Below are 24,897 nucleotides of genomic sequence, written 5' to 3' on the forward strand. Positions count from 1 at the left end.
GCAATATTTTCCTGCTTATAAAGCCATTTAACAACACTACGCGTGATAAATATTATATAAAAATTATGTCTTGCCACCTCCTTCTCTTAGGATTTTCTGTTACGACTCTGATTGCTCAAAATCTTACGACTCCCTTATTACAAGAAACAAACATTTCTTTTTATGATATCTGTAATTTTAACAATTTTTTTAATTATAATTAAAATAATCTCTATTTAAAATAAAGATGAAGTGCTTTAAGAGTATAGCAAATCCCTTATTTGAGACTTGATTTGTGTCTTCTTATTTCCATTGGATAAAAATTGGAATCCCTTTAACAAAAAAAATGAAGAAGATATAAATATATTCTCGAATTTTTCCATCTACAAATGGACATTCTAATCCTTATATACTTATCATATTACGAGGTAAAATCATTAGTTTTCAAACGAAGCGAGAACTTTCTCGCTCTACGATAGAAAGTTCTGATGATTTTACTTTATATTTATATAAAACGCTACAAAATCAATTGTTAATGCCTAGATAAAAAAAGTTACCATCATTTTAAAGAATTTTGAAATATGCCAAAAAGAAAAAGAGCTAACAATGTAGCATAAATACGCGTGCTTCTTTCTTGAAATCAATAATTTTAATAAATGGAGGAAACTTAAAAGCAATAATGGACATAAAAATAATCGGAAGATTCATAATCGTTTTAGTCTTTCTTCAGTCAAATACTGGACTAGCCATATTATGTCATATAATCTACCTTTTGCTATTTAAAAATAGTTGATAGATCTCTGCATACTATTATATTTGGTAATTTGTAGTCATTCTTAAAGAAAACCATTAAATGAAACAAGTTATGGTTTTAGTTTTTATTATTAAATAAATTTTATTTCTACTTTAAAAATATAAAATAATAATGATCATATGTATAATAATCGTCTGGTATATATACTAAAACATTTCAATCAAAACATTTAAGTTAATACTCAATAAATTATTTTACAAATTTGAATAAACACAATATGTAACAAAACATTTAAATTAATAGTCAATAACAAATTTGAATAAACACAATATGTAACATTAATACTCAATTAATTATTTTACAAAAACAACACTATTAACAATTCTACTTCCGGCTAAACCTAATTTTAACTAAAACTCTTACCTAAACCTAATTTTTTTTAAGAAATATAGCTCAACTTTGAAGAAATTATAAATAAATTAAACTGAAGCCTCAATGATTAGGAATTGTTTTAGGCATATACTTGCATGCATAGCAGAATCTGCCAATTTTTCATCATTACATAGCAATACTGCCTACATTATAAAAAAAGTTTTTAAAAATTATTGTTATTCAATATATTTTTATTATTATATTTAATGCAGGTAAATGGAAAAAGGGAACATATCTATAAAAAATATTTGACAAAATTCACAATTAATATAATATATATTTAATAAATTTAAATGGTTTAAAAAAAATTTGATTTTATATTATAAATTTAAAATTTTGAGATATATGAAATATTTTATAAATAAATATAAAATCTTGGTTTAAGCTTGACTCTCGCAAGAAAAATAAATAATAAAAAGATCTTTTGGGCAAATGGGCTTAAAAAGGGATTTTAAAAAAAAGTCCCATTAACTCCTTGTCAAGTATATAAATTTTTTGAAAAACGTATGATATACAAATTCTTAAAAATTTTATATGGGTTTTAAATATAGGGAGACATCTAATCTTCTAAATATCATATTGGTGCAGGACGGAGTTTAATATAATAAATGCCAAATATAAAATTTACATATGAAAAGTATATTATGCACAAGTTTTGGTTTAAATTAATGTGATGTTTAACATTAAAAAATAAAATAAAAATGTTTGAATTTTATGATCAAAAATGACCATCATCATCATCATAATCTTTATTATCGACCAGGTAATTTTCCATTAATTCGAGGACCCTAAGCCCGCTGCCGTAGGACATACTAACACCGTTTCCGCCATGTCCGTAATTGTGTATAACTATCGTGCGAGATTCGGCTAAATATTGAGGAAAATCGAAATTGCCAGCTAAACATTTTAGCGGTTCCAGTTCAATTCTGGGCGAAGAAGTGTGTAAGGTTTCTTTTCTGTAAGGTCTGAGGCCTGCCCATTCAGTCAAAATTGGGGCTAACTGGTTAATATATATATATAATATATGATGTGGCATTATAAATATATATTTTACCTTTTTTTGTTACAGTTTGTTTTTTAGAAATCAGTTTTTAACTTATTTGATATCTTTTAAAAAAAATTCATTACCCTCTTTTCCACTTCCATTATAAAACATAAACAAAATTAATTCCCAATAATCAAGGATTTTTTAAGATAACTAGGCCCGGGTTAAATAATATTAAAAACCGTCGAGTCGAATTAGAAAAATGACCAAAGTTTAAAAACTGGAGCCGGGTGGAATCAAAAATGACTATTTTTTATTAATCTGAGCCGATCCTCTGATCATGTGTTCAATTCATTCACGTTAACATAAATATACTTAGTATCATATCATAATATATTTTCCATGTAGAACTTTTTATTATAACATATTATTTAGCTCAAAACTGATTTTTTGTATATTTTATGAAGTGTCCTTTACTTCTTTCTTTCTGATATTATTATTGTGTATAGAAAATATTTTCTTACTTTATTAATTTTTCTTTTTTTTATTTTGTTATATGTAAAAACCTTAAAATAATTCTTCTTTTCTTAAGGATTTAGTATATATAATAAAAATATGAAAATTAACATAAAAATTATTTTAAAAAAAATAAAATAAAACCTTATTCTATAAAAACGGAGGTGGGACTACAAGTTCCCAAAAAACATAATTTGTATTATTGATCTGCATCTACAAGACCAACCCGGCCCGAAATTTTTTTTATAAAGTTTTAACCGACCCGGCCCGTATTTAAATATAAAAATTAATTTTATAATTACTCAAAATAAACAAACGATATATGTTATTGTGGCGTCTACTTTCTATAAATAAAAATCACATATTTTTAGTTTACATAAAAAATTCAACATAAAATTGATAAATTTTCGGGCAGTGCCGGAATCCGGCCGGGTACGGGTCGAGCCTACTTTTGCAGATCTCTAATTTGTATATTATTATTTAAGTTGTGATGTAAGGGCTCTTTATCTTGCTACCTATATTTTTTTTAAAAATTATAATATAAAAAATTTATATATATAGGAATATGTCAACTATAAGAGCTATATATTTGTTATTAAATTAAATAAGAAAATAGAAATTGAATTTTTTTGATCTCTGCATTCATCGTAGTTTTCGTATATATAATTAATGTTTCATTTTAAATATTCAGGTTTTAAATAAGCAGTTTCATCTTTTAACGATACATTTGTTAAATAATATGATGATTAAGAAAGTATGGAAGATTATAAAAATTAAAAAACTGATTTTAAATCTTTTTCAATTTATAAAAGTTAAAAAAAATAATATTGTTTCCGCTAGATGGTGTCTTTAAATATTTTTAATTTTTTTTAATGATTAAAATCATATTAAAATTGTGTTTAATAAATTTTAATTTTTATTAATCAGATAAATTAATGACGATAAGTAGTTCGTTTTATTGATGCATAAATTATAAATCATAATTATTTTTACCAAATTGATAAATATTATTATTAATATAATTATTGCGTTCATATAAAATATAATTTGTTCGGCAGAGAAAATTTAAATATATAATTTAATCGATGAAAAATATTCAGTATTCTAGAAATATAAGAAATGAGCAAGGGGAAAAATTTGGAAAAAATAATTAAAATTTATAATAAAAACTTTCTGCTTAATTCCAAGTCGATGTGGTTTTTTGAGACTTTTGGTTTTTAAAATGGACAAAGTTTTATCTAATGAATGTAATTTATCTTTGCTTCGACTACTAAGTAAATTATTTAGTGTATCATGGCAGTCTATCTATTTGGATATTAAATTATATTCATTATTAAAAAATATTATCTTTCAAATTTTTTTTCTTGTAACATATGTGATATCTTTAATTTTTTTAGATTAATAGGGCGTAGTTTCCAGTTTACGTATGATTTTAAAACGTGATTCATAGATTGGCAGTTGTGATTTGTCCATAAACATTTTATTATTTTATTTTTTTTAGGGGAATTTTAAACATGTTCATAAATTACTTTTTGATATTGACGTTTTTATATATGGTAAAAAAAATATTCCTACATTATGTTGACTAATTCAAAATTACTGGACTTTGAAGAATGTCATGTACAAGTAACATTAATTCCTTAGAATACTGGCATGGAGATCACGGTTCCTACCAAGGCCACGATATTGAATCTTAAAAATTCCCGACAAAGAAAATTCGTGCATGGCCAGCCAAGGAACGACGATGTTTTAGGTGTCAGTCGGAGGTATACTTGATCGGACAGTCAAATCCCCAAGAAGGAAGAGGGCAACCAAGTAACTCTGAATCACATGAAGCAGATAATAATAAATCTTTGTAGGCGATAGTTCCCCTTGTTACTAAGATCAGTACTCATCTAATGATCCGTCAAATCTTTTCCCTCCTCTTTGTCCTTTCGCACTAACATGGCAGGCGAGCAGCTAACTTGGGATCAATAATCCTAGTGAACGGATCAATCTCGGGAATTTTATTCGTGTTTCTCTCCATATCCGCCGGATAATTAGGTTTAATGGGCGCAGTACTTCATGGGTGAATGTTGCACTGACCAATCATGTGTACCTCCGACTGACACCTAAAACATGGTCATTCCTTGGGCGCCGTCGCTATAATTTTCTTTCTGGTAGCCTTGGTATGATCCTTGATCTCCATTTCGTATTTTAGGGAATTAATGTCACTTGTTATGACATCCCTCAAAGTCCAGTAATTCCAAATTAATCAGCATGATAAATGAATGTTTTAAAAATTAAACGATTTTGCATAATTATCCTAATAATGAAAAATTAAATATATTTTTGCCATATATAAAAAATTAAATTTCATAAAAGTAATTTTATGAACATTTTTTTACATTCCCCTATAAAAAATAAAAATGTTTGTGTACAAATAACAACTGCGAATCAATCATGTTTTAAAATCATATGTAAACTGGAAACAACGTCCTTTAAAAGAATTAATCTAAAAAAAAATTAAAAACATCGCAAAGTTACAAGAAAAAGAATTTGGAAGTTTTTCTCTGGAAAAGGAGAATATTTTTTAAAATAATGAATAACGCCATTATTTAATACCCGAGTTGATAGAGTGTCATGATACTTTAAATAATTTACTTAATAGTCACGAGTAGTGTTGTTAAACGGCTAATTCAATATTTCATCCAGAAAAATATTATGCAAGCCTGAAGATTTTGTTCATAGAAGGAACAAAGGTTTAGACACATATGTTCAAAATCTGGAGGCTTAGGCAATATTTTTCTGGCTAAAATATTGAGTTAGCCGTTTTGAACGTTTAACAAAACTAGTCACAAGTAAAAAGCGATAATCTGGTAGATTAAGAAACAAGAATGTTAACTTATTATTTTTCTCCCTATCCTAACCGGTAAGATAAGGCTATTAATTTTCAGAAAAAAAGAGAAAATTAAAACTTCTTAGACTTTCACTTCTAGCCAGAAAAATATCATGGACTGAATTGCTCTCACGATGAGTGTTTTTTTTTCACTCGGTGGACTTACTTCGAATTCTAGAAAATTCTTCCAACGCCCCCACAAAATGTAAACAAAGATATAATTTTTAGATTTTACAAAGCTGAGAATATTTATTAATTCATGAAAACAAATCATTTTTCATTTTAATGTAATAGTTCTCACAAATTTAGAGTTTGTTGAGATTTACAATGCGAATCGAAAGAAATGAAAACGTATAGGCAACCGTGTTTAATAATATAGGAATCGCAAACTTATTTGCGATTTTTAATATAATGTTTGATGCGATACTCAGGCGGAAGATCCAAATGGAATAGATAAGGAAACTGAGGTGGGGGAATATCAGAGATAAAAAGAGATAGATCATGAATAATAAAGTGGAGAAAGAGAGCTTAACACCAAAATAAAGTTGAAAGCTTAAGAGAAACAAAAAAAAGTTTTACGCAAATATAATGGTACCCATTCTGAAAAATATCATTTGAAAGTTCATTATTCGTAATTCAAAATCGTGTGATTTGAATCGAATATAAGGGCGAGAAAGTTAAATTGTATAAGGAACAAAAAGGATGAGTAATTTGTTTTCAAAGAGTTATAAAAAAATTACATTTTGGCGAAATCATTTATTAATAGAGACCCACGAAGCCAAATTAGAAAGAAGAGAGGTGGGGATGATTAGATGAATGTGTGGGGTACCTCTGAAAGAGAGAAAAAAACTAGCAAGGAATTACGTGCAAGAATGGGAATAGAAGTGATTGGAGTGGCAAAGTGACAAAATAGACTAAGGTTATTTGGGCATGTGGAACGTATGACAAAAGATGACTGGAAGAGATGCACCTTGATGGAAGTAGGAGGATCAAGACCTAGTGGGAGGCCCAAGATGACGCGGACAAATGGTATACCGGCGGATATGAGAAACATGAATCTTACAAATATTAATGCTAAGGACCGTCAAAAACAAAAGAAAAATCAGAGGGAAAAATGGCCCACCTGGGTAACGGTAAACCTGGAAATCGGCATAAAACGAAGAAGAATTAAATTTAATGATTTAACATTTACTTTTATATTAAAGTAAAATAAATATATTTTTGTTGTAGGAGAGAATTTTGTCTTTTCGTAACGCTGAGAAGACTCTGGTGTAGCAATGGCTTGCCTACGCTTTCTGCAAATATTAGATTCTTTCACAACAATTATGATTAAATTAAATATTTTTGTAATTAGAAGGTGATAAAAACTACAGTTTTATGATTGGCTAAACAAATCGACCTTCTTGATTTCATATTGCGAACATAAATACTTTTATATTTAACAAAAGTCAATATTTTGCGATCAAAGAAATAATTATTATTAAAATATTGAGCCAGATGGAGTTAGAAAAGTCTGCATTTTATTATATAAAGAACATTAAAAATTAATTTTATGACGTTTTTTTGAAAGAGAATAATATTTTTATCATAACTTAATTTAGAGCAGTTAGAACTCTATAATAATCAATCTGCAATATATAATATTATTTAAATAAAAATTCTAGTATGCAAAAATAATGTTAAGTGATTCTAGATGGCGCCAAATTTCTTATAATGATTATTCAAGTCTATTTTTTGGGCAAAAATTAAAATCGCGCGAATTAGTGGAAAAAAATGATATTTTTGCAAAATAAAGATGGCCTTTATTTTAAATTTAGTTGATTCGCGCAATTTTAAGGTTCGGTTCGCAATAAGATATTTTTTATCTTTTATGTTCCGTATAATTAAGGTATAAATTTTTAGGTAAATATCAGAGTTGTTAAAGGATCTAGATACAAGTATCTAGATATAAAAATGTGGTATCTGTATCTAGATAGATTTTTGATCAAAATATCTGTACCTAGATATTATTTTAGACGATGTATCTGTATCTAGATCCATTTAAAAGGTATCTTTTAACAACTCTGGTAAATATATTTGGGTAAGAATATTTAATGAGTTTGAAATTTTATAATTAAAAATAAATACTTTAACGCTCGGAACTAATCCAGCACACCTCTGCATAATGGCTTCGGAATCTTCTGGGCACACGGTATCATCGCTCACGCCTTCGTCACGCGTTGCGCCTAACACTACGGTTTGAGTCCTTAAATATATCGAATACCATTATTAAGTAAATTATTCTGAGGCCATTTTAATTCATCCCAATAAAGCTACCAAAGAAAAAGCTTTGCTTATTGCAGAATGCGTGTTCTGTGATTATCATATTAATTAAACTGTTTAACTGAGAGCCATAGTTAATTTTTGCTATGACATAAATCAAACAAACTCTTTCCATAAAAATTAGTTACTTTATATCGTCTCTTAATATTATTTGGAAAATATTAGGTTTCTAGCAATTAAAAGACTAAATTAAGGTAATAATTTGAATGTATTTTTCAGGAGGAATTGCACAATTATATGAATTTGATTATAAAAAAGTATTTATAGGTATAAAATGATTTAGATTAGACTAAAAGTTATTTTTACGAGTAGAAAAAATAAATAATTTATTATTATCATTACAAATTAAAAAATTATTATTAGTTATTGTGACTTTATGTTCCTCAAGCAATGCTATATCAGCATTTGTGCGAGGTAAAAATGGCCGCGTCGATTGAATAACGCGTGCCATGATTGTTTTTACCGACAAAAATGTTGGTAAGGTTTTAGGATGTCGCATCGCAAAGGAATCTAATTTCCTTTCGCGCCTAACCTTTTTATATATTTTATGTAAGCTTAAATATTTATTTAATATTGTTTGATTTTTTACTTCATTTAATGTAAGTAAAAGTTCATAATACTCTTCATCATTATCATGATTATGTTGCTTAGTCATCATAAAATGAGTACCTTATATACCCCTTCCCTTACAACTTTGTAAACGACATTTATAAAAAAATCCTCTATTGCGATGATATAAATATTTATTTGAATAGATTAAATTATTATTAAATTTAGATTTTATAAATTTATACGAATAATCTTCAATGCCTATAAAAGATAATTTCCAGATAAAATTAGTAGCATATTTTAAATTTACTTTAGTTGGTTGGAGGGATCATATTATTTGATGCTAAGAATAAAATTTCCAAGTTAATAAGATGGCATATTTTAAATTTACTTTGGTTGGTTGGAGGGATCATATTATTTGATGCTAAGAATAAAATTTCCAGGCTAACAAGATAGCATATTAGTAATATATTATATAATTTACCTTGGTTGGTTATGGTCTCAAATGTTGCTGGAGAAAATATTTCAGATAAAATTTTAAAATAAAGTTAGAATTATATTTTACTTTGAGTGGCTACTGATATACTATCTACATTTATGGGATCAGCTATAAAATAAATTTTTATAAATTATAAAATTAGAATTATATTTTACTTTGTGTGGCTATAGATTTAACTTGTGTTATTTCTAAGCAGGAAGGAGCTATAATATAATTATTTTATATAAGATTAACAAAAAATATATCTGCACACTGTTTAGATTTTTGGAAGGTATTATTTTTAAATATCCCTTTCCCTGCACATGATGGCCTGGTGCATTTGTAATACATAGTAGTATTACGTATCGTACCGCCTTTACTATTTTTCAGCCATAATTAGGGATTTTTTCGCATGACTTTTTGCTAAATTTTGCTTAAGCTTAAAATTTGTATGCTCAATTTAACAAGCTGATTGCTCAATATATACTTTTACTTTATAAATATTACCTTATATTAGAAAATATGATAGTTATAATACTACTATGTATTACAAATGCACCAGGCCATCATGTGCAGGGAAAGGGATATTTAAAAATAATACCTACCAAAAATCTAAACAGTGTACAGATATATTTTTTGTTAATCTTATATAAAATAATTATATTATAGCTCCTGCCTGCTTAGAAATAACACAAGTTAAATCTATAGCCACACAAAGTAAAATATAATTCTAACTTTATTTTAAAATTTTATCTGAAATATTTTCTCCAGCAACATTTGAGACCATAACCAACCAAGGTAAATTATATAATATATTACTAATATGCTATCTTGTTAGCCTGGAAATTTTATTCTTAGCATCAAATAATATGATCCCTCCAACCAACCAAAGTAAATTTAAAATATGCTACTAATTTTATCTGGAAATTATCTTTTATAGGTATTGAAGATTATTCGTATAAATTTATAAAATCTAAATTTAATAATAATTTAATCTATTCAAATAAATATTTATATCATCGCAATAGAGGATTTTTTTATAAATGTCGTTTACAAAGTTGTAAGGGAAGGGGTATATTAGGTACTCATTTTATGATGACTAAGCAACATAATCATGATAATGATGAAGAGTATTATGAACTTTTACTTACATTAAATGAAGTAAAAAATCAAACAATATTAAATAAATATTTAAGCTTACATAAAATATATAAAAAGGTTAGGCGCGAAAGGAAATTAGATTCCTTTGCGATGCGACATCCTAAAACCTTACCGACATTTTTGTCGGTAAAAACAATCATGGCACGCGTTATTCAATCGACGCGGCCATTTTTACCTCGCACAAATGCTGATATAGCATTGCTTGAGGAACATAAAGTCACAATAACTAATAATAATTTTTTAATTTGTAATGATAATAATAAATTATTTATTTTTTCTACTCGTATACTTTTATCTCGCCTTTGTTTGGCAAATAAAATATATCTAGATGGCAAGTTTAATGCCGCCCCTAAACTATTTAAACAATTTTACACTATAAATATTATTATAAATAATACATTAATTATCTGTGCGTATATTCTTTTACCAGATAAATATAAAAATACATATATTCGAATGTTTTATTTATTAAAAAATTATTGCTTATCATTAGGTTTAATTTTTTCGCCACCAAGTGCAATAATAGATTTTGAAAATGGCGTATTTTTAGCCCTAAAGGAAATTTTTCTAAGAATTATTGTAAAGGGTTGCTATTTCCATTTCTGTCAATGCATCGTAAGACGCATTCAAGAATATCGCCTGACCCAACTACACAGGGGCCATTCCACGTCAAATCGATCACGATTCGACTGACCCCTTTTAAAATTGTTAAAAAAATTTCGAATTATTTAGAAGGGTACATAAATGAGAAAGCCGTTTATTTTAGCTCTCTAGCACACATGGTTCTCGAGATATAGGGGCTCATAGGTACAAAAAAGAGCCACTTTGGAATCTGTAAAATTTTTAAAAAGCTTATATCTCAAGAACTATTTATAGTAAAAAGATATATAATATATCATATTGTAGGTAAAAAAAATCTCTAAAAAGGCTATCAAAAAATAATAAAAATTGGCGCCAATTTGAATCTTTAACTTCCGGTTTATCTATAATGCTTTACCTGTATTTTTAAGCAAAAAAGGGAGTTTGTTTTCGAAATTTTTTTATTGCTTTTTATTTAGACACCTTTTATAAATATATATACGATGTCAAAACTTTGGCGACGCTATCGACTCCAAAATTTTAAAAAAATAATAGATGGCGCTTAATGAAATTACGGATTTTGGTTAAAATTTTGCTGCGAACTTATCAATAAACGGATATTTTCACTTTTTATACTAAAAATATTTTATAATATCTATTAAATATACTAAATAAATTGAGGGGCAGTGTGGGTAAATGCCCATTAGACACTTAATAATGTAATATATTTCCAATAATAAAATCTTTCGTATAATTTTTTTATTATTCATTCATATTAATAATATAGAAATATAGAAATAGAGATAGACAATCATATTCATTCCATAATTAAAAAATTTGTGAAATATTATATTTAATATTTGCGATTCTGTTGAATTAGAATAAAATTTTGTTTCAATTTTATCCTGAGAAATTGGATAAAAAGCATGAAATTTTTGCGTCCCTGGTATAGTACGGGCTTTGTCGAATCTCTCTTTTAAAATTATTTGTTCTTTCTCATATTCATCTTCCATAATATAGGAGATAAGTACCACTACTGCCAACAAATACACAATTCTCGGGACGAAGATCACAAAATTTAGAGAATCCAATTTTAATATTTGAATGAATATCTTTAAATTTAAGATATAGCTCTCGTAAATTAATTAAAATTAATCTTTTTTGGACTTGAATCTTTTCACTGTTCTTTATTATGGTTACAAAATCCCTTTTCCCAGGCATCGATCTACTATATTGATCATTGTTATAAAAAGATTTGACAATATCAACGGTGGCGGCATCTATTGTTTTGCCGGGTTTAGGATTAGGTGTTGAAAAAACCCCCTTTTCTTTTATTGAACCTTTAGATTTTATCGCCATATGATATGAAATATTGAATTCTTCTATAATTCTTCTTACTGTCCAATTTGATGGTAATAATGTTAATAATCTATATTTGTTTGTTATTGAAAGCTGTGGGAAATTGATTTTTAAGGTATCGAGAATTTCATCGAATTTTTCATCATTTGATGAAGATAATGGTATAATTTTAGTCGCTAAAACTTTTTTCACGCTAGATATTTTTTTCTTTGGATATTTCTTTCGTAAGTGTTTTATTTTAATGGGAGATTCCCCAATTGATTGTAGGGATATATTAATGTTTTCAATTGCCTCTTGATTAACTATATGAGGAGGAGAATCAATATCATTGTCATTATAAGGAAGCTTTGCTAATTTTTGTCGGCATGAAGAGCATATTAGCATATTTAAATTGATTGGTAAATTTTTTTTGGTCATCCAAGGTTGAATCTTTCTTAGATTCTTGCGATAATATGCATGTTTTTGTAAATTAAATGGGTTACAACATCTTGATATTTTAATATTTGGTATATCCATCTTTTATATAGAATAAAATTTTATTTAATTTGAACCTAGAATATGGCTTGTTTAAAATTAATCTGATCGGAAAAAAAAATTATATTAAACAGAAAGAGAGATTGTTTTAAACTTTTAATTTTTTAAAATATTATTATCGTAAAATATAATCGATAATATGTCTAATATAAATTCTTTTTTAATGCAGCTGTTATACATTATCGTGCCAAAAAGCCATTCGCTATTATAGTAGTAAAGCAGAGATCTAAAATATGTAAAAAAATTTAAGGATGGTGAAGGGGGCGAGCAGAACTGGAAAATTTTATCGCATTTCTTATAAATATTTTTATTTTTAGAAATAATATTTTTTTAAACATTTGCGCCATCTATTTTTTTTACGATTTTTGATAAAAATGTATATTTTGGAAGAGTCGATAGCGTCGCCAAGGTTTTGACATCATACATATATTTATAAAAGGTGTCTAAATAAAAAGCAATAAAAAAATTTCGAAAACAAACTCCCTTTTTTGCTTAAAATACAGGTAAAGCATTATAGGTAAACCGGAAGTTAAAGACTCAAATTGGCTCCAATTTTTATTTTATTTTAATAGTCCTTTAGAGATTTTTTTTACCTACAATATGATATATTATATTATTTTTTACTATAAATAGTTCTTGAGATATAAGCATTTTAAAAATTTTACAGATTCCAAATTGGCTCTTTTTTGTACCTATAAGCCCCTATATCTCAAGAACCAGGTGTGCTAGCGAGCTAAAATAAACGGCTTTCTCATTTATGTACCCTTCTAAATAATTCCAGAAATTTTTTAACAATTTTAAAAGGGGTCGGTCGAAAATGAGCCTTTTTTGATCGATTTGACGTGGAATGGCCCACAGGCGAAATCCTTATATTCATAAATTTTTTCGTATTATAATGGCCATCCCATTTTTATTAGAAAGGGATGTGCCATCTATAATGATTGAGTTAACTAACCAAGCTAGATCTTTTCAATTAAGTTCTATTTTAGATTTTTTAAATTATTTTGAAAATACTTGGATTAACAGTAATGCCAAGTTCAAATATGAAATGTGGAACACATTTGATGTTAGAGGGGTGAGGACGAATAACCACGTTGAAGGATTTAATCGTGCTTTAGAGGAATACGTTCCTTATCCTCACCCCAATATTTATTTATTTATTGATATCATTAAAAATATAGAACAAGATATGGATCTTATGTAGATACAATTAGATGATGGGCGAAAGTTACCGAAAGAAGAAAAAAATATATCTTATTAGATTATAAAATAAGAGAGATAATGATACTTTATTGTGGAAATTTATATAGTCCCATTGAATATTTGGATAAAACATCCAGATATTTATATTCAAAAAAATTTATTGGTGTTTAGCTCATTTTTTTATACTGGTGACTTTTTGCCCATCATCTAATCAATTTGTTTTATATTTTTTTTGAAATCATTAAAAAAATATCATTACTGTTGATCCAAGTTATTTTATTGTAGTTGGGTTTGGCTGAAATGGTATATGGCAATTTCAAAATCTATTTATGTTCCTCAACTATTGTTATATCATCATTTGTGGAGAGTTTTATATGGTAAAAGTTCATAATACTAATCACATAATGTTCTTGAGATTGGAATGCCTGATTGGTGCACTAAACTCTTCCTTTGTATATTTTTTTATCAGTTTGTATAACTTATATTTATTGTCGTTATATTTTTTTTATAAATTATTTCAATTCAAAATTATCATTTTTATTATTGTTTCGCGCACTTTTATAAAATTTTTTTTTTTTATTTAACCTGATATATGTAATTAAATTCTTATAAAATAAATTTTTAATTAGAAAAATTTTATAATGAATAATAATTTAATGTTTTGTATTGTCAAATTATACTTGAAATAAAAAGAAATTAATATGTATCCATAAGTTAATCAGATATTTAAAGGAATAATAAGTATAAATACCTATTATAAAAATTTTATCAAAGGAGTTCTTAGTAAGAAAAAATAATCAACGATCCCATTAATCTTTAGAAATAACAAAAAAAATGAGTTAATCAGATATTTAAAGAATAATAAGTATAAATACCTACTATAAAAATTTTATCAAAGGAGTTCTTAGTAAGAAAAAATAATCAACGATCCCATTAATCTTTAGAAATAACAAAAAAAAATGAGTTAATCAGATATTTAAAGAATAATAAGTATAAATACCTACTATAAAAATTTTATCAAAGGAGTTCTTAGTAAGAAAAAATAATCAACGATCCCATTAATCTTTAGAAATAACAAAAAAAAATGAGTTAATCAGATATTAAAAGGAATAATAAGTATAAATACCTACTATAAAAATTTTATCAAAGGAGTTCTTAGTAAGAAAAAATAATCAATGATCCCATTAATCTTTAGTAATGACAAAATAAAATGAGTTAATCAGATATTTAAAGGAATAATAAGTATAAATACCTACTATAAAAATTTTATCAAAGGAGTTCTTAGTAAGAAAAAATAATCAACGATCCCATTAATCATTAGAAATAACAAAAAAAAATGTTAATCAGATATTTAAAGGAATAATAAGTATATATACCTACTGTAAAAATTTTTTTTATATAGTTCCTAGTAAAAAAAATTAACGATTTCATTAATCATTAGAAATAACAAAAAATATTAAAATATATGAGTAAATGTGATATTTATAGAAATAATAAATATCTATTTTCCATTTACCCTCAAATTATTTTCTACCCAGCTACAAGTCTCATGAAATTATATACAGAAAAGGAGGTAAATAAATGACTCCTAGTTTACCATTCTAGGTTATTTTTTTAGAATAAATATTACAAAAAAATTGATTTATATTTTTATTATTAAACAGATAAGTTATCTAATGCAGAAGAAAAATTTGTTATGAATTATTATAAAAAATATATATAATATTGAATAAATTCTATTTATTAAATATGTTAATAATATTAAAATATGCAATTTATATTATAAATATATTAAATAAATTATATTAATTATTATATTTTAATAAAATCTTATAATCTTACAATTTAATATATTTACATCATAATTTACATATTTTTCTTTATATCTAATTTAAATAAATATGTATTTTCAATATTATATTATATTATTAATTTATATAAATATTTAATACTAAAATTATATATTTTCTAATATTTATAAACTTTTCTTTATATCAAATTAATTAAATATTAAATAATTTACTTTAAATATTAAATAATTTACTTTAAATAGTAAAATCTGTCTAATCTGTAAAGTTTAAATTTTTAGTATTTTTAAATCTCTCGCTTCAAACTTATAGGGGCCATTTTGTCAGCCATTTTAGCTTATTTGCTTTTTTAACATTTTTTAATAATAGTAATAGCGGCTGTAACCGTTTTTATCACGTCGGTTAAATATAATATTATTTTTTTTATTTGGTTTTAATCAGAATATTTTTCTTAAAACATAGATCATTCGAACAAGGCTCGATTTCGGCTAATGAATAGTAGTTCTATTAGATATGAGTGAAGGTCTTTTAAAAGTTAAGAGAGTACATATTGTTCAAAAATATTATGCATTTTTAGCAGTGAATTCTAACCCTAATCCTTACCCTACTTTGAAATCGTACTGTTGTAATCAGGGTTGTTAATCGGCTCGATGAGGCGACTTTTAAAAACGACCAACTCAATATTTTAGCCAGAAAAATATTGGTAAAGACTCAACATTTCACTAATATGTGTCCACCAAGCTAGCCGTTTTTAAAAATCAGCTCAAATAGAGCCAGCCGTTTAACAACACTAGTTGTAATATTCAGATGAATATTTTTAAGCAAAAAATGTCTTATTCGAACTAGAAGATTAATTAGGATATTATTTAATGTTATAGACTATGTATACGAGGTGATGATTAAAGGAAAAAATATATATATTTGAGATTTTGTGAATATTATTATACTTTTAGTTAATTTTAATTTTATTAATTTTTTACTATAAACTTTTTATAATATTAATTTAGTATATTATTACTTTGATAAAGGAATGTTAATTTTGTTTCAATCTTCATACCCTTCATTATTTTATCTATCATCTATTTATTTCGATTTCAACTATGGTTTTTTTTATCTTCTACAATGGTTGTTGCTCAAATCTTTCAACTCTATACACACTATATTAATAATATTCTTAAAAATTGTTATTTAGTTCATTGATATTTTCTTTAGTATTAACAATATTCACCCTTTTTTAAAGAATTTCAAAAAGAGAATTTATTTAATCGTTTCTTTCGTTCGTTCTTCCTCTATCTTTCCTTCGTTTATCTAAAAAGGAATTCATTAGTGTTCCTATAAGTTGTTAAACGTAGTTTAAAAACAGCTAACTCAATATTTCATCCAGAAAAATTATTACGCACAGAAGATTTTACTCATAAAAGGAACAAGGGTCTAAACATTACTTTTGTGTTAATTTAAATTTCGTTCCATTTTTTTTTAGAATTCGTTCAACTTCCGGCTTAAGTAATTTTTTGGAAGAAATCCTTGGTTTTATTAATTTTACAAAATAAAATTACCTTATACCAATATTATTTGTAAAAAAAAATATATAATTTAAATAGGAAATTAAGTAAAAGCTAATTATTAAAATACTTTAATTACCTTTTTACGGTAATATCCTTTAAGTGCCAGGTTATTTTAAAAAATAAATTAAACTCAAAAAAAAACAATATTTACTTTGGCAGAAAAAAAAATTAATATTTAATAAAAACTAAAAAAATAAATTAATTTCTTGCGAACAAAAATTAGTGTTTGTTAAACAGCTCGACTAGAATAATATTGAGCAAGCCTGAAAATTTTGCAAGAAAGAAAGAAAGAAAGAAAGAATATTGAATATATTATTTTATCACGGTATTTGAATACCCTTGTTTAAGTTTATACAAAGGAGAGATATATGTTTTATTCCTTATGCATTTTTCGAAACCGTTTTGAGATGATTCAAAGCGACTTGCCCAAAGGAGCAGGATGACGTAGCCGATGGTGACAAAGTGCGGTTATCGCCCATCAGGTGGGAATATTTTTGGCTTTTCACTGACTCAGCCCTGAGAAGAGGGGTTATGTATATTATTAAAAGGGGCAAGAGGGTCTATGAAAGTAAAATCCCAGACCAAGGGTTCGCTGGATATAAAGGGGACTATAGTTTTGCAGTCAGGGCGGCGTTTTTTTTATCTATGCAGAATGTGGGTTCAAGAATGCAAGATAAATTTGCCATTTTGCGAGCATATTTAGTTAAACTATTTTATAAAAAATATGACAGACCTTACTGTAAAAAATTTAGCTAAAAGGTCGCTTATAGATACAATGGAACTGGTTAACTCCTTTCCGCCTTACTTAAGAGGACTTTGGTAATCCCGTTTTTTATATTCAGTGTCCGATTAATAAAAAAAAACTAATAATATAATTTAATCAATAATAATCATTTCCAATGACACGATTAAATAACTAATCATACTTACAACAATAATGTGTGTAATATTATACACATATGACTTATATAAATAATAACAATAATATGTGTTCATATATTACACAATATGGGATATGATGAGTGATATTCTGGAGCATGTTTCAACTTCCGATTAAATCTTTATGGCGCGTTATCCTCCTTTTCCATCAAATTGTCAGACCTCGTCTTTCATTAAAGAATCATATCTTTTGTTTACGCGTTCCCCTTTCCTTTCTGAGCTGTTTTGCCTCTTCCAAGTTTTCAGTCTTGGCAATACTTACTTTAATTTCTCTTTGTTTAGCTATAAATTTAATTTTTTTTTTACTAATTTCAGCTTTCATGAAGCATTTGTGCTTCCATTTGCTCTTCTTCACTCCATTCCTAAAATCAGATTTATTGATTTGCATGATTATCTCCCAATTTTAAGCAAGGTTCACAATAAATATAATCAGGCATTATGGCGCTTTTCTTATTTCCATTCTTCGAGATGAGATCTTCAAAGTACCTCTAGACACAACTTGATTAAAGATTAGTAGAGAGAGTTGTTATTTCATAATTGTATGTAGGGTGGGTTTAAAACGTGCAATTCCAGAGCAAATGGGGCACAGATGCTTCATGAAAGCTAAAATTATTAGTAAAAAATATAAAATTTATAGTTAAACAAAGATAAATTATTGCCAAGACTGAGAACTTGGAAGAAGCAAAACAGCTCAAAAAGAAAGGGGAACGCGTAAAAAAAAAAATATGATTCTAATGAATCGGAAAAAGAGGATAACGCGCCAAAAGATAAAAAGGAAGATGAAATCTAGAATATTAATATCATATTCCATAGTATAATATATAACACATATTCTTGTTAGGGTTAAGATAAGTCGTATTTGTATAAAGATATTTAAATCGTGTTATTGAAAAATGATTATATTGATTAAATTATACTAAGAGTTTTTGTTTATAATTAAATATTAAAAAAAGGAATTACCGCTCCAAAGTGAGGAGGCTTAATATTTTAAAAAAATGGTTACTGAAGTCTTCTTTAAGCAAGGCGGCTGAATATAAGAAGGAGTTAACCAGAGTCATTTTTATCTGTAAGCGACCACTGTGCTAAATTTTTTACAGTTAGGACCTGTCGTCCGTGAGTGCTGCTGAAATTATTTTCTTTTTACAATTATTATCATGTGTTTTTTTGATTTATTGTAAAATTGTTTAAATTGTAAGAATATGCTCGCAATTATTTGTTTAAGTAAAAATAAAAAATAGTTTTTAACAGAATAAAACATGAAAATTTTACGATCAAACTTGATTTTGAAAAACGTAATTAACTTATAAATTTTTTGGGAAGCTTTACAATATAATTTGGAGAAAAATTATTACTATATAATCGTGGGCCTGAGTATTATACCATTCAATGTTCACTTTTTGGAAAAAAAATGAATCTTAGTGATTAGGATGGTTAAAAAATTAAGGCATAAGAATTACTATTAGAGCATCTCTGTTTTGAAGTTTTAAAGGAAATGCTATAAATTAGTTTTCAAAAAAAAAAAATTAAGTATGGATAAATTTATAGCGATCTTGCTATAGAGTTTTATCTGTCAAAACTCATATTTATCGGAATGACTTTCTCTTCGACCCGAATAGAACTGGACAAATATTCTCTTTTAGACTGAAGCTACTCTAATTTTTTTCCCAGTGTGTTTTTAATAGTGTTAATAAAAGTTACTGTCAAAGTAACAGTTAGTAGTGTTGTCAAAGTTTGATACAATTTACATCTCTAAATAATAAGTAGTTTAAAAAAAGTTAGAATTACGAGTTAAATTTAAATATTTATATAGAATGAGTTTGAGTATTAATAAAGTAGGTAGTCATAACTAGCTACAAGTAAGCTTCTAGTTACAACTGTCTAGTTACAATTAAGTAATTATGTATCTGTTAATATCTAATTTTAACAACACTATAAAGTTCTAGTTATTTACTCAGTGCAAAATCTTATTTTGCACAAGCTTGCTTATAATATAATTTTCCCACTTAATTTTTCATAACTCCGATCCGAAATTAGAAATGATTTCTTAGGTAGTTGGAAGAACTCTCGGCCTTAGGAAAAGGAAGATCAGCAAGAATGTTGGGTGGATTAGAGGTCAAATCGGCACGACCATTTTGGACTGGGCTGGACAGACGTGTTTTTACCGGTTGGGTTATAAATTTGCAAAAAAAATTTAAAGTTCAAAATTCAAACTTTTTCTGGATCAGAGATTTTCAAGAGCTAAGCTGGCCTGAACCTGCCTCTAGGTTAGTAGGACAAGACAGGGATATGACTTTTTAGATTAATTTCTGAAATTGTAAACTAAGCGACCAAATAATTCCACGATAAACACAAAATTTAAAGGTTATTTATACTATATATTTTAGGACATTCAATTTATAATAATTGTTTTTTTGTTTATATAATCATATTAATGATGATTTGTTACCCAGATAACAAATAATAATTATTATTATAACGGTATGATACGGTAATATAAATAATATCTTTAATGATTCTTACGTGGGAATAATGTAGGTCTTAAAATCATTTTCCAATGATTCGCTGAGAAACCAAAAATTCTTGATCCAAGGGGCATTTATCTATAAAATAAAATAATAAAATCAAAGTATGAAATGCTCTTCAAAATAAAAAAAAACAAGATTTTTTTAAAATGAAGATTATCTTGACAATGCCAAAATAGGATTGGTCAAATTTTACCTAAAAGGGATTCCTCATCGACTCTATTTTAAATCATCTATGAGGTATCAAATGTGTTCATTCATTCTTTCCAATCATACATTTTATAGTTATATTTTATAATTTGCATTGGAACCTCTTCAATAACATCAGGGTTAAATATTTCTTCCTCAAGTTCCTCTTTGGCCATAACATCAGCACAATAATTTCCTTGCTAGGTTCTACCCCACACATTTCTGCTATCTTCTTATAAGTTGCCAAATGAGTGCTTGTACCAGACAACTTATCTGTATATCCCGCTACACCCTCACAAAGATAGTTAGCACCAACATGTTAAAATGCTGGATGCTTCATAATTTCTGTGACTTTATATTTTAAAGCACTGAATTCATCCAGGTTAGGCAACAGAACAATTGTGTTTCTGACCATGCAACTAAAGAAGGTGTTTGCGACAAAGTGTCAAGTGGTTCCAGCTGGATTGCTGTTGATTCTCAGTGTTAGGTCAGCAGTGGGCTTTATTCTCGCATTGCTTGGCATATCTTTTATACACTGTGCAAAGGCAATGCCTTTAAGTCTGTTAATTTTCTAGTTGCCAACTAGTGATCATAATTTCCATCTAGCTTGGCTCTCATTACTTTCCTTAGGTAGCCAGCTGGCACCTTGATGTGTGGTGGTTTTCTTTATAAAAGCTCCCTTTAGCAGCACTGATTAAAATGACACAGCTTTAAGTTGAATATTTTTGAAAAAATGGGGATAAATCATTATTTTGATTGAATGCCCTAAATATTGTCTTTATCAATAGAAATGGGAAATTTTAAAATTTCTTGTTTTTCCCATTGTATATATTTTAAAAAATTTAGCATACAAAATATTGATTTCTTTATGGCATTGTCAAATATAGAAGGTAAATAAAAATTAATCAAATATTGTATCAGTATTGGTTATAGGATTATATTGTATGAATATATTAAAAAAAATAAGATCAAATCAGTTAAAAATTTGTGGATTTGTATCATTTGGACATATGATAGATATCCACATGATTAAAATATGAGGCTTTCTCTGGCTTACTCCCCTGCCAAAACATATTAATAAACCATAAATGAAAAAGAAATATCTTTAATAATTTTCAAGTTAGATGGATTTGCAGTCCTAGCAATATGTAAATTAATAATTCATTAAACAAATATGACACAAAAATATATATTGTTTTATATAAAATAACAATTTTTCAATGAACTAAAAATGTAAATAACTTTGAATTTGATTAGCCAATATAGAAACATGAAAAATAAAATGAAAATAAGCATTGAGGGAAAGATATAAAATAAAATTATATTACCCTTATTACTTGGCCCTTAATGGGAATCATTGATGATTTATCATTTATAATTTGACCAGCATTGAGACCTGCACAATTTATAACAAAGTTGTATTCAGATTTCTCTGTGTTATATGGTAGCTTGTTGATCTAGAACCAAATAAATTTATTTTTACATCCTTTCCTACAAGTTCTATTTTTTAATCTTATTGTAAATATTTAATTATCCTTGTTTAAATATCCATATTTATTTATTACTAACCAAAAATATATTATATGGAAAAAATTAAATTAACAAACTTCATGTAAGCCATTTATTTTAGCTAATATGACATGACCATTATTATTCAGAAATTTTTTTAACAATTTTGGTAAATATTTCCTGCATTCTGTTACTGTAGAAGTAAAAAAACAACCATATCTAAACATATATATTTAATCTTTAATTTAATCAAATTATGATGCACAATACTTTTTGTTTAAATTCAATTTTTTGAGTTCCTCGCTATCTAAAAAATGAAAATCTAATACCAAATCTTTATACCATAAATCCTAAAATATAAAATTATATATAAAAATTGAAAATAAAGTTTTAAATATATTACAGCAACAAATTCTAATTTTTCAGCAATTATGTAACCTGAAACCATTTGTACACCATACTCTCCTGCTTCTTCAGACTGAAATATTCGTAAAAAATGGGCAAATGAATTTCTGTAAATTTCTCTAAATAATTATATAATAAATCTTTGAATATTGCTAAAAATATACTTTTCATACTCCTCTTTTACATTATGTGATGGCCTAAATAAGCCAGCAGAACCATCACTTAGTGTATTTTTATTTAGTTTATCAGCTATAATTGTAATATCAGCATCTTTAAAATGAGATTGTAAAACTGTTGCAGTAGAAAGGCCAATTACACCCGCTCCTATGATTGCAATTCTCATTTTTAAAAATAATTTTTACACATGTTTTAACACTTTTATCAACAAGGAATATATTTATAAAATTTTTAAATTATAACAAAAACATGGGACGTCGTTAACTAAATACTATTTTGAAAAATGTATTAGCACTTTATTATAATATTTAAGTAAATAGTACCTGTAATAATGTGGAAAGTATATATAGTTATTATCGAAATATATGCCAAAATCAATTGCTGTCTATTATTCGACAATCTCGCACTCCAACTTTTCAAAATATTTACTAAATTATTAGTTTTCATTAATTTTAGCAACTCACATTCCACTGAAATGAATCCACTTGTTTTATCAATAAAACGAATCCATAGATCTTAAAAAATCTATATGCATCAGCTTCTACGGAATTGTTGGTATATTCAAGAGTATAACGGAGTTACAATTATTCCTTATCGTGTTGTTTGATATCCACGACACTGATTAACATAGTTTCACACATCATGGTCGCTTAGGGCAGGCACAAGCAATAAAATAGTAATACTAACATCACGGCCTGGGTGACCCCTGTGATGTGTAAAAATTCTTTATTTATATATTTGGAAAAACTAATATTGCATTTTATTTTATATGCCATTATATAGGCTTAGCCAGGATTTTCATAAAGGTGGTGGTGAATTAAAAAATAAGTGGGGACTTTGTCTCCAAACCCTCTTTTGGGCGGGCCTTCGGCCCGCTTTTGTCCGGCCTTCCGCCAAGTTATCTTAGTCTATATATAGTCATAAAATATTTTTACAAAAAAAATAAGCCTGGAACAAATATGAAATTCATTTTTATTAGTTTATATAAAATATAATAAATTACTTGTATATACATTAATATAAAAGCATGGTAATAATTTATTCCAAACAATTATAAAAAATTTATTTATAAAAAGTAAGTACTCATATAGTTGATATTCCTCTATTATATAGAATTAGTTACAAAATACTAGGTAAAATTTAACTTTTACAGACATGTTTGACAGTTAGAGAATATATTACAGTTAATAATTTAACACATTTTACTAATCAATGCTCTTGAAAATAAATATAGCGACAATTTGCACGCAATAATTTAACGCCATCTATTTATTTTAAGGAAAAAATAATATCAAAATATAATATTCATATTATATTTTCCCACAATATCTTTAAAAGATATTTTCTGATGTCCCTATCAACATGTAGATTTCTGTAAAATATATAACTCGCTATATTGGTAAAAATTACTTGATTGTCATATGATAATTGATAAAATTAGATATACTGTAAATCTACGACATATAATATTCCACTGATTGTGCTTTAATATTTTTATTTAATTTATGATTTAATCACTAGTTTTATAACTATATTTTACTATTAAGATAAATAAATTAAAATTACTCACTTTATAAAAAATTATATTTGATATATTATATTATTTAGTAATTTTATAGATCTATTATCTATATTATAATTTTCCGATGTCCTCACTACGTCATCGTGACGTCATGTCATTGCTACGTCATGTCATCGGTACGTATTTATTTTTATTTTTTTTATTTGTTGATTTTATTTATTTATTTTATATAAACAGATGGAAATATTTTTGGGCTAGAAAATTCTGCGGAAAAATGGATGATGATATTCCCTCAACTTTCTGAATATGAATAAGAGTGAATAAAAAATAATTAAAATTTCAATGTCTCTTCATTTCTCAAGATTCAGGCTAACTTTTTATTTCACTTATTCCTTTCTTTATTTTTTAGATTACCTTATCAATTTTTATCTCATATTATCAATTACACATTAATGTAATTTTCTCTACAAGATACTCAACTTATATATTTTTTTTGTCTGTACTGATATCACAATTATACTCATATATTTCT

General features: G+C 26.5%; 1 protein-coding gene across 1 annotated transcript; it reads right to left on the reverse strand.

The window, feature by feature from the left end:
* Positions 1-1,421: 1,421 nt before the first annotated feature.
* Positions 1,422-23,046, reverse strand: LOC135922413 (D-aspartate oxidase-like). Its single transcript, XM_065456797.1, has 8 exons — positions 22,831-23,046; positions 22,665-22,785; positions 22,523-22,611; positions 22,360-22,480; positions 22,081-22,209; positions 20,562-20,641; positions 7,672-7,789; positions 1,422-2,165 (listed from the first exon to the last, which is right to left on the reverse strand). Exons 1-8 carry the CDS (start codon positions 23,007-23,009, stop codon positions 1,884-1,886), a joined length of 1,119 nt encoding a protein of 372 aa, XP_065312869.1. The 5' UTR covers positions 23,010-23,046; the 3' UTR covers positions 1,422-1,883.
* Positions 23,047-24,897: the final 1,851 nt, after the last annotated feature.

This window comes from Gordionus sp. m RMFG-2023, chromosome 1 (genome assembly GCF_954871325.1).
Source record: "Gordionus sp. m RMFG-2023 chromosome 1, tfGorSpeb1-WG-v2, whole genome shotgun sequence".
NCBI lineage: Eukaryota > Metazoa > Nematomorpha > Gordioida > Chordodea > Parachordodidae > Gordionus > Gordionus sp. m RMFG-2023.

Bases quoted from the DNA above. Each gene is read 5' to 3' on its own strand.
- LOC135922413 (XM_065456797.1), bottom strand. From the start codon at position 23,009: ATGAGAATTGCAATCATAGGAGCGGGTGTAATTGGCCTTTCTACTGCA. The intron at 22,786-22,830 runs GTATATTTTTAG...ATAATTATTTAG, and splicing joins GTAAAAGAGGAGTATGAAAA to AGAAATTTACAGAAATTCAT. The intron at 22,612-22,664 runs GTAATATATTTA...TTTATATTTTAG, and splicing joins AAAAATTAGAATTTGTTGCT to GATTTATGGTATAAAGATTT.